The sequence below is a fragment of the Haematobia irritans genome, chromosome 4, assembly GCF_050003625.1.
Source record: "Haematobia irritans isolate KBUSLIRL chromosome 4, ASM5000362v1, whole genome shotgun sequence".
Classification (NCBI taxonomy): Eukaryota; Metazoa; Arthropoda; class Insecta; order Diptera; family Muscidae; genus Haematobia; species Haematobia irritans.
In genome coordinates, this window is record NC_134400.1 from 145,588,404 (window position 1) to 145,600,448 (window position 12,045).

Here is a 12,045-nt window from a genome sequence, read left to right on the forward strand (position 1 = left end):
TTTACAATTTATCTTCACACGAATAAAAAAAATCTATACGAATTAATTTTATTTTTTATGGTAAATGAGGGAATTAATGTTACTCACCTCAATAGCGCCAATGTAAATCATTAATATATCGAATTTGCCATTTTGTATCCTGAACTAAAAACAAAAAAAAAAAGAAATTGACCTCTTTCCATAACAGATAACAGCTGTCTAAATGGAACTATCCTATAGCATTGTTGTGCTTTGAGTTTCGAAGGTTTTCTGTATCAAACAAAGTCCAAGATATTGAAGTATTTTTCAAACGTCATTGGTATTTGGCTTTAGGCAATTAACCACCCAGAATTAATTTTCTTGAATGATTTAAGTTTTATTGGTGGGCTTAGCCAATAGGAATTGGAGTGGCAGGGATCTGATTTGAACAACCGCTACAATTCTTTTTGTCAGCACCAATTGCATAGCCCGAAAGGCTAAATCAAGAAGGTGGTATAATAGATGATATTCGAATATAAAAAAATGGTTTGTTCCATGGCTTGTTTTTCACGGCATTATCAAAGAAATGACTTTTGGTGGAAGTGTAACTTTTTATGGTCCGAGTCGCCAACGGTAGCACCTTTGTGCTAAATGTACTCTATGCAATAGAAACCTTCGATTACATTCAATGGCAAACATGAAATTAAACGTTTTAATTTGATAAGTGTTCATAGCTAGCTAATTACAATGTTGATCGTACAAACATTTTTTGCTAAAAGCAATTGGAAATCGTTTCGAAAAGAAAATAAGTTAGTATACGCCAAAAAATAATTTTTTCCTACCAAACGAAATTTTAGACAAAACACTAATATCGTTTCCCATTTGCTTTTTGCTGTAAGGAATTATGTTTGAAAGAAAAGTATATACATTTTTATACCCTCCACCATAGGGTGAGGGGGTATATTAACTTTGTCATTCCGTTTGTGACACATCGAAATATTGTTCTAAGACCCCATCAAGCATATATATTCTGGGTCGTGGTGAAATTCAGAGTCGTTCTAAGCATGTCCGTCCGTCTGTTGAAATCACGCTAACTTCCGAACGAAGCAAGCTATCGACTTGAAACTTGGCGAAAGTAGTTGTTATTGATTTGGTACATGGTGTTAGTATATGGTCTTTAACAACCATGCCAAAAATTGGTCCATATCGGTCCATAATTATATATAGCCCCCATATAAATCGATTTCCAGATTTGACCACCGGAGCCCCTTGGAGGAGCAAAATTCATCCGATCCTGTTGAAATTTGGTACGTGGTGTAAGTATATGGTCTCTAACAACCATTCAAAAATTGGTTCACATCGGTCCATAATTCTAGATAGCCCCCATATAAACCGATCCCCCGATCATAAAGCTATTCATGTATAAACAAATGCCACTTTAAAAATCCAAATTGTAATAGATACTTTAAAGTAAAACGGCATTTCTTAATACCTAAAAACTTTAAACTAAAGATCTCAATCCTTAATGTAAGTCTTAGCCTATATTTGAAGCGTTTTTATCTTAGATATAAAGATTCATTATATCAGTTGATTTAAGGATCATTTCTTTACATTTTTCATTACTTTAGAGAAAATTTGCCTTACTTCAAAGACCTTCGAATTTAAAAGAGAGACACAAATTTCCATAAATATTGTCCTAAATGTAACGAAAATGCAAAGATTATACACTATAAAGCAATATACACAATGTAGAAGAAATTATTTTTTTTATACCCTCCACCATAGGATGGGGGTATATTAACGTTGTCATTCTGTTTGTAACACATCGAAATATTGCTCTAAGACCCCATAAAGTATATATATTCTGGGTCGTGGTGAAATTCTGAGTCGATCTGAGCATGTCCGTCCGTCCGCCTGTTGAAATCATGCTAACTTCCGAACGAAACAAGCTATCGACTTCACACTTGGCACAAGTAGTTGTTATTGATGTAGGTCGGATGGTATTGCAAATGGGCCATATCGATCCACTTTTACGTATAGCCCCCATATAAACGGACCCCCAAATTTGGCTTGCCGATCCTCTAAGAGAAGCAAATTTCATCCGATCCGGCTGAAATTTGGTACATGGTGTCGGTTTATGGTCTCTAACAACCGTGCAGAAAGTGGTCCACATCGGTCAATAATTATATATAGCCCCCATATAAACCGATCCCCCGATTTGGCTTGCGAAGCCTCTAAGAGAAGCAAATTTCATCCGATCGGGGTGAAATTTGGTACATGGTGTCGGTTAATGGTCTCTAATAACCATGCAAAAATTGGTCCACATTGGTTCATAATTATATATAGCCCCCATATAAACCGATCCCCCGATTTGGCTTGCGAAGCCTCTAAGAGAAGAAAATTTCATCCGATCTGGCTGAAATTTGGTAAATGGTGTTGGTATATATTCTCTAACAACTATGCAAAAATTAGTTCACATCGGTCAATAATTATATATAGCCCCCATATAAACCGATCCCCCGATTTGGCTTGCAAAGCCTATAAGAGAAGCAAATTTCATCCGATCCGGCTGAAATTTGGTACATGGTGTTAATATATGCACGCACAGAAAAATCATGTTTGGACATGGTAGCCGCATCCATTTAATGCTTATCTAGAGCATGTAATTTCCGCAAAAACCATGTATTTTGTCTTTGTAAAAATAGTTTTCGAGCGGAGAAAAATGTATGGTGGCTATAAACATTTGAATGGTTCCCAAATACCGCAAACATGTTCTATCATTTAAATGATAGAATTTGAGACCATTAAATGGTCGGGAAAATCATGTACCTGACCATTCAATTTTTTTTTACTTTTTTACAGGGAAAAAGTATTTTTGCAGGTTAAGTATAGACATGTCTAGAATCATTACATGGCCATAAAGACCATTTACATTTTTTTGTGAACATTTAATTTTTTAACTTTTTTGCAGCGAAAAGAATTTTATAAAAACATTGAGCAGGTACACACGATTTTCATTTTGCGCGTCAGTCGTGTGTTGATTGTTTCTTGGAATGGATGGAGAATACGGATTTACTGTGTTTTGTGTTAATTTATTTATTCAGAAGTGACACTTGGTTTTATGCGAACACAACAAAGGAAAGTGTAATTGAAAAAAATGTACCTGTTTTTTTCTGCATTTTGCTATATGGATCATTTATTTTTATTTGCAGTTACATGATGGGCACGATGTAAATATGGAATAATTACCTATTGTTGAAATTGAAATAAAATAGAGTGTGTAAAAATATGTGATGTTTGCTTGAACGACATTATAAATACAAATAAACAATGAATTAGTTTATAAATAAATAAAAACAAACAAATAAAGTTAATTTTGTGTTTTCTTTTCTCAAGTGGCGTCCTTTTTTCGACGATGAAAAAAGTTTTTTCATAAAGATCAAAACATTTTAGGTTGTGACCATGTTCTTTTAACTAGGAGAAAAACATTTTTAATGAATACCATAACATTTTAAATCGTGACCATTATCTTTTCATTCAAACAAAATTCTTTTTATCAATATAATAACATTTTAGATGAGAACAATTATATTTTTCTTAGAACCATGTTCACTGAGCCAACATGGTTGCAGGTTAAAATGCTACATGGTCGCCGCAAAAATAGCTCCTATCATATTATTTTGCTCTTCGAATATGATTGTGACAATAATGTTTCTTCTCTGCGTGTGGTCTCAAACACCAATGCAAAAATTGGTCGAAATCGGTCTATAATTATATATAGCCCCCATATAAACCGATCCCCAGATTTGACCTCCGGAGCCCCTTGGAAGAGCAAAATTTATCCGATTCGGTTGAAATTTGGTACGTGATGTTAGTATATGGTATCAAACAACCATGCAGGAATTGGTTCATATCAGTCCATAATTATATATAGCTCCCATATAAACCGATCCCAGATGCAGATTTAGATATAGCTCCCATATATACAATTGGAGTACAATTGGTAGTACAGTCATGTGTGACAAATTTTATTGAAATCGGTTCAGATTTATATATAGCTCCCATATATATTGTTCGCCCGATATACACTCATATGACCACAATCTTTTACTCAGATTTAATTGAAATTTTGCACAGGTAGTAAAATTAGCATTGTAGCTATGCGTGCCAAATTTGGTTGAAATTGGTTCAGATTTAGATATAGTTTTTTCTGATTTAGACAATCAGAAAAACTATATCTGATTTAGACAAAAATGGCCAAAATACCAACATTTTCCTTGTAATATCGCCACTGCTTAGTCGAAAAGTTGTAAAAATGACTCAAATTTCCCTAAACTTCTAATACATATATATCGAGCGATAAATCATAAATAAACTTTTGCGAAGTTTCCTTAAAATTGCTTCAGATTTAAATATTTCCCATATTTTTATACCCTCCACCATAGAATGGTGACGGGGGTATAATAAGTTTGTCATTCCGTTTGTAACACATCGAAATATCTATTTACGACTAAATAAAGTATATATTCTTGATCAGGGAGAAATTCTAAGACGTCTGTCCGTCTGTCTGTCTGTCTGTCTGTCTGTTGTAATCACGCTACAGTCTTCAATAATGAAGCAATCGTGCTGAAATTTTGCCCAAACTCGTCTTTTGTCTGCAGGCAGGTCAAGTTCGAAGATGGGCTACATCGGTCCAGGTTTTGATATAGTCCCCATATAAACCGACCTCCCGATTTGGGGTCTTGGGCTTATAGAAATCGTAGTTTTTATCCAATTTGCCTGAAATTTGAAATCTAGAGGTATTTTATGACCATAAAGAGGTGTGCCAAAAATGGTGAGTATCGGTCCATGTTTTGGTATAGCCCCCCCTATAGACCGATCTCCCGATTTTACTTCTTGGGCTTATAGAAACCGTAGTTTTTATCCAATTTGCCTTAAATTGAAAATCTAGAGATATTTTAGGGCCATAAAGAGGTGTGCTGAAAACAGTGAGTATCGGTCCATATTTTAGTATAGACCCCATAAGAACGATCTCCCGATTTAACTCCTTGAGTTTCTAGAAGCCGTAGTCTTTATCCGATTTGCCTGAAATTGTAAATATTCTGGTATTTTAGGCTCACAAAAACGTGTATCGGATTAAGCTTTTATCAGTCCATTTGATAATGCCTCCATATAGACCGATTTCACTTCTTGAGAGTATAGAAAGCGCACTGATCATGAAAATTCCTTGAAACTCAATGTAAAATTTCCAGATTTTTTTTCTCGGGTGAAAATCTACAGATTTAAGATTTCTAGTCAAGACGTTATTTTATAATTCTCTTGCACACTTACAAGAGATGTTAATGATTCCGCTAAAACTCAAACAAAAATGGTTCTTATAAATACAGAATCTGATATAGTCTTCATAGGTAAAATCTTTAAATTTATCTTCAGGAAGTGTACTGGTTGAACTATTCTGCTTGATCTGTCCTCAAACCCTCTGAAATTTCAAAGGAAACGCTAATATTTGATTCATGGTGGTGGGTGTTTAAGATTCGGCCCGGCCGAACTTACTTCTGTATATACTTGTTTACCCAATGTGTTTGTTCCACCCTAGTGCATTAGCCGACTTAAATTTTGAGTCTATAGATTTTGAAGAAGTCTATCAAATTCTGTCCAGATCGATTGATATTTAAATGTATGTATTTGGGACAAACCTTTATATATAGCCTCCAACACATTTGACGGATGTGATATGGTATCGAACAAACTCGTCTTTTGTCTGCAGGCAGGTCAAATTCGAAGATGGGCTACATCGGTCCAGGTTTTGATATAGTCCCCATATAAACCGACCTCCCGATTTGGGGTCTTGGGCTTATAGAAATCGTAATTTTTATCCAATTTGCCTGAAATTTGAAATCTAGAGGTATTTTATGACCATAAAGAGGTGTGCCAAAAATGGTGAGTATCGGTCCATGTTTTGGTATAGCCCCCCTATAGACCGATCTCCCGATTTTACTTCTTGGGCTTATAGAAACCGCAGTTTTTATTCAATTTACTTGAAATTGGAAATCTAGAGGTATTGTAGGACCACAAATACGTGTGCCAAAAATTGTGAGTATCGGCCCATGTTTTGGTATGGTCCCCATATAAAACGACCTTCCGATTTGGGGTCTTGGGCTTATAGAAATCGTAGTTTTTATCCAATTTGTCCAAAATTAGAAATCAAGAGGTATTTTAGGACCATAAAGAGGTGTGCCGAAAATGGTGAGTATCGGTCCATATTTTGGTATAGCCCCCATATAGACCGATTTCCCGATTTTACTTCTTGGGCTTCTAGAATACGTGGTTTATATACAATTTGCCTGAAATTGGAAATTTATAGGTATTTTAGGACTATAAAGAGGTGTGCCACAAATGGTGAGTATCGGTCCATGTTTTGGTATAACCCCATATAGACCGATATCCCGATTTTACTTCTTGGGCTTCTAGAATCTGAAGTTTTTATCCAATTTGCCTGAAATTGGAAATCTAGGGTATTTTCGGGCCATAAAGAAGTGTGCCGAAAACGGTGAGTATCGGTCCATATTTTAGTATAGCCCCCATAAGAAATATCTCCCGATTTAACTCCTTGGGTTTGTAGAAACCGTAGTTTTTATCCGATTTGCCTGAAATTGTAAATATTCTGAAATTGTAAATATTTTAGGCTCACAAAAACGTGTATCGGATTTAGTTTTTATCGGTCCATTTGGTAATGCCTTCATATAGACCGGCTTCACTTGTTGAGGGTGTAGAAGGCGCACTGATCATGAAAATTGCTTGAAACTCAATGTAAACTTTCCAGATTTTACTTCTACAGATTTAAGATTTCAAATCGAGTCGTTATTTTATAAATTTCTTGCACACTTGCAAGAGATGTTAATGATTCCTCTAAAACTCAAACAAAAATGGTTCTTATAAATCCAGAATCTGATATAGTCCTCATAGGTGAAATCTTTAAATGTATCTTCGGGAAGTGTCCTCAAGTCCTCAAGCCCTCCTGAAATTTCAAAGGAAACCCTAATATTTGGTTCATGTTGGTGGGTATTTAAGATTCGGCGCGGCCGAACTTACTGCTGTATATACTTGTTTACTAACATTGTGTTCCACCCTAGTGCATTAGCCGACTTAAATTTTGAGTCTATAGATTTTGAAGAAGTCTATCAAATTCTGTCCAGATCGATTGATATTTAAATGTATGTATTTGGGACAAACCTTTATATATAGCCCCCAACACATTTAACGGATGTGATATGGTATCGAACATTTAGATCTACAAAGTGGTGCAGGGTATAATATAGTCGGCCCCGCCCGACTTTAGACTTTCCTTATTTGTTTTTTTTTTTTTTTTATTATTATTTATTCAATATATTATTTCATTACAATTCATAGTATGCCTCAGCGCCACATTTGGCTTTGTAGAGGCTAGCTAATGAAAAAAAATTTTTGTGAAGCAAAGATTATAAACTTTATTTTAAAGAAATTTGTCCTTAATATTTTGTAAATTGTACATCCTGAAATATTTTTTTTCAGTGTATTAAACCAAATTAAACTTTATTCTAACTTAAACAATGAATTTTAAATTTTTAGAGACTTTATGGCCAAACATTTTTTACGCTATGTGTGAGTTTAGCTTGCCACCCTGTTGTAGGGTGACCAACCCAAATCATATTCTTTTGACTGCAATTTCTGTTATCATGCAACCATGCAATACTCAATATCTGACAAATGCCAGTCGAAACTATGCTGAAAATCAACATTTCATTTCCCATTTGGAGCACGTGCCACATGAATTATATTGATTTTTCCATCGCCTGTAGGTGGATTGGAATTAGAAAACAAAAATAAACTTAATCGGACAATGTAGCCAAGAAATTAAAGCCCACATTCTATAAAAGCCAGTTTTGCACTGAAAAACGTTTAAGTGGTATTTGGATATTTCTCAAAATAAATTTGTAGTTTTTTGTTTTGGCCATGTTGTCTAGCAGCTCTAGGTCTAATTTTATTGGTTGATAAAAAAAATAAACTAATCCCTTCTAAAATGTAGCTAATCATTCATTTATTGAGTTTGGTTAATTATAAATATTTTCTGTTTATCTTTTGGCGAGCATTTCGCTTATAGCACTGACACCGATTTAATGTCTACGCAGAACGTAAAGAAAGAATTTTCTCCAAATTATACAAGGCGATAATTGTTCTGGTCATTATACCCTGCTCCACACTATGGAACAGGGTATTATAAGTTAGTGCATATGTTTGCAACACCCAGAAAGAGACGAGATAGACACATGGTGTCTTTGGCAAAAATGCTCAGGGTGGGCTCCTGAGTCGATATAGCCATGTCCGTCTGTCCGTCTGTCCGTGAACACATTTTTGTAATCAAAGTCTAGGTCGCAGTTTTAGTCCAGTCGACTTAGAATTTGGCACAAGTATGTGTTTTGCCTCAGAATAGATCCCTATTGAATTTGGAAGAAATCGGTTCAGATTTAGATATAGCTCCCATATATATATTTCGCCCGATATGGACTTATATGGCCCCAGAAGCCAGAGCTTTACCCTAATTTGCTTAAAATTTTGCACAAGAAGAACAATTAGTACTGTAGTCAAGTGTGCCAAATTTTATTGAAATCGGTTCAGATTTAGATATAGCTCCCATATATATCTTTCACCCGATATGGACTAATACGGTCCCAGAAGCCAGAGTTTTACCCCAATTTGGTTGAAATTTTGCACAGGGAGTAGAATTAGCATTGTAGGTATGCGTGCCAAATTTGGTTGAAATCGGTTCAGATTTAGATATAGCTCCCATATATAGCTTTCGCCCGATTTACACTCATATGACCACAGAGGCCAATTTTTTGCTCCATTTAGTTGAAATTTTGCACTGGGAGTAGAATTAACATTGTAGCTATGCGTGCCAAATTTGGTTGAAATCGGTTCAGATTTAGATATAGCTCCCATATATATGTTTTTCCGATTTAGACAAAAATGGTCGAAATACCAACATTTTCCTTGTAAAATCGCCACTGCTTAGTTGAAAAGTTGTAAAAATGACTCTAATTTTCCTAAACTTCTAATACATATTGAACAACTGGGGTTTCAGGAGAGGATGTCAAAGCACCAACTGACACCAAAAGCGCTTAATGAGTATACGACTCCAGAGGTTGTGGTTTTTGTGGACTGTATGTGGATATTGGGTATGCAGAGAAGACAGAATCCCAAAAACTTCACAGAAGGTTCAATGGATGAAGTTGCTAGGCGAGATAATATTGTTATTTGGGTTGGGAATGGTTCCTCGAGCAATATGGGAAATCATAACCCAATCCAAAATAATTCAAGAGAGAGAAATGAGACGAAACACAAGTGGGTTAAATTTGAGTTAAGCCTTTATTCGAGGATGATCTTACCAAGTAATTCTATTCGTGGCTGCGGGAAAATAAAAAGTGATTTATTGAATGTTTCATACCAGCCAGGAAACCTTTCGATTTTCTATTTAACTAATTTTTAGAACTAGTTGAAATTATCTTTTGACATTTATCGATATTACTATCTTTAGTGCAAATCGAATAGTCTCATACATTTCAAGTGATTCTTAAACCATAATTTTTTTCGTTACAATGCAATACAATTCAAATTTCAAAATTCAGAATGATTTACTTTACTATTAAATTCAAATTCAATTAAGTTATAGTTAAATTAAGTCTAAACAGTCTTGTTTAGACATGGCGCCGGACTTAAGAATGATCAGTTTGGTTTGTGGCACAAAGAACTGAAGCTAATGAGCGAATTGCGTCTGATAAAAGATACTGATTGATAGATGGTTGAGGGACAGAGTTTGTATTAGATTGTGGAGCTTTTTTGTTGAATTTCCGTTGATTTGAACCCGTCTTTACATTAGTTTGTTGCGTCCGTTTTTTGTGTTGTGCTAGAGGCGTATGAGAATTTGGTGGCTGTTGACGGTTGCCAGAAGCATAAACCATGTACTCATTCGGATGTAACATGGTATGGTGGTAATTACGGCATTTACGACATTTATTTTTTGAGTGGCATTTGGCAACTGTGTGACTCTTCGCTAAACAATTTACGCAATATTTAAGTTGGCGCACTGTTCGGCATCTGTCTATTGGCTTCATCCTCAAAAATTTTGGACAGGTTCGTATACTGTGAAACCGCTTACACAACATGCAGCGATATATCTCTGGATTGCGTGATTCGTTGGAGTTAGCTGATCTGTAAGGATAAAAAGTAAAGTGCGGTTAAATGGAAAATAACTCTCCAATTTGTTGGAGATTTTGAATTAATGTTAATTTGATTCGGCTACGTTTAAGTACGGTAGTAAGCATAACTTGACAACTGGCCGTTTTATGAGACCCATAGCAGTACGCACTTGAACAACACGAGTTTTTCCATCTAAACCGGGTTGAGTCTCTTCGATTCGACCAAGCCGCCATTCACTAGGCGGTAGCAGTTCGTCAATCACTACTACTAAATCACCCTTCTTTATATTACATTGTGGCGCTTTCCACTTGTAACGTTTTTGAAGCGACTTCAAATAGTCCTCTTTCCAACGAATGGCGAACTGATGGTGAATGGCCTTCAATTTTGTCCAACGATTTATTAACGAAAGGTTCGGAGATAGCGGTTCAGGTAAGGCTACCATCGGTGATCCTTTAAGGAAGTGGCCAGGTGTTAACGCACTTATATCCGTTGGGTCTTCCGAAAGAGCTGATATGGGACGGGAGTTGAGAACGCCCTCTATACGGGCCAACAATGTGGCAAGTTGTTCAAACGTAAACCTATGTGTGCCTGCTAATCGTTTAAAATGGTGTTTAAAACTTTTAACAGCTGCTTCCCACAACCCTCCCATATGAGGAGCATGAGGTGGGATGAAGCTCCATTCGAGGCCATGGGACAAATATTTATTCGAAATATCAGATGATGAGCTTTTTATGAATTGGGAAAATTCTCTTAGCAACACTCTACTGGCTCCTACAAAGTTTCGTCCATTGTCCGATACTACCCTTCGGGGTAGTCCTCGCCTCCCAACAAAACGAGAAAACGCAGCCTCGAATGCCGCAGAAGACAAATCTGAGCACGGTTCTAAATGCACCGCTTTTGTTGCAAAACACACGAATACGGATACATATGCCTTAACAGTTGGTGATTTGCGCAAATATGAACTTTTTAAGTTCAAGGTAATTATAACTTAATTGAATTTGATTTTAATAGTAAAGTAAATCATTCTGAATTTTGAAATTTGAATTGTATTGCATTGTAACGAAAAAAATTATCGTTTAAGAATCACTTGAAATGTATGAGACTATTCGATTTGCACTAAAGATAGTAATATCGATAAATGTCAAAAGATAATTTCAACTAGTTCTAAAAATTAGTTAAATAGAAAATCGAAAGGTTTCCTGGCTGGTATGAAACATTCAATAAATCACTTTTTATTTTCCCGCAGCCACGAATAGAATTACTTGGTAAGATCATCCTCGAATAAAGGCTTAACTCAAATTTAACCCACTTGTGTTTCGTCTCATTTCTCTCTCTTGAATTATTTTGGATTGGGTTATGATTTCCCATATTGCTCGAGGAACCATTCCCAACCCAAATAACAATATTATCTCGCCTAGCAACTTCATCCATTGAACCTTCTGTGAAGTTTTTGGGATTCTGTCTTCTCTGCATACCCAATATCCACATACAGTCCACAAAAACCACAACCTCTGGAGTCGTATACTCATTAAGCGCTTTTGGTGTCAGTTGGTGCTTTGACATCCTCTCCTGAAACCCCAGTTGTTCATGGTCCTTCGAGCCGGATCATCCCTATGGGTTCGAGGAGCTTCTGTTGTATTCGAGGCATTTTCCACCCTATCGCTCTCAGGCACTGTGACTGTTCTACCTTTTAAATGCAAAAGAGTATGGTGCGATTTCTGGCATATAAAGCATTTATTTCTACTTTTGCATTTCTGTTTCTTATGAAATGGAGAGAGGCAATTATTGCATAACTTGTTTTTAAATACAAAGTCTATTCTCTCTTGCTCCGAAAAATTTCGGAAATTTTGA

General features: G+C 35.9%; 1 protein-coding gene across 1 annotated transcript; it reads right to left on the reverse strand.

Moving 5' to 3' along the window:
• Positions 1-10,279: 10,279 nt before the first annotated feature.
• Positions 10,280-11,682, reverse strand: LOC142235801 (uncharacterized). The gene is made up of 2 exons (XM_075307059.1): positions 11,504-11,682; positions 10,280-11,156 (listed from the first exon to the last, which is right to left on the reverse strand). Exons 1-2 carry the CDS (start codon positions 11,680-11,682, stop codon positions 10,280-10,282), a joined length of 1,056 nt encoding a protein of 351 aa, XP_075163174.1.
• Positions 11,683-12,045: the final 363 nt, after the last annotated feature.

Bases quoted from the DNA above. Each gene is read 5' to 3' on its own strand.
- LOC142235801 (XM_075307059.1), bottom strand. From the start codon at position 11,682: ATGTGGATATTGGGTATGCAGAGAAGACAGAATCCCAAAAACTTCACA. The intron at 11,157-11,503 runs GTGGGTTAAATT...GAACTTAAAAAG, and splicing joins AGAAATGAGACGAAACACAA to TTCATATTTGCGCAAATCAC.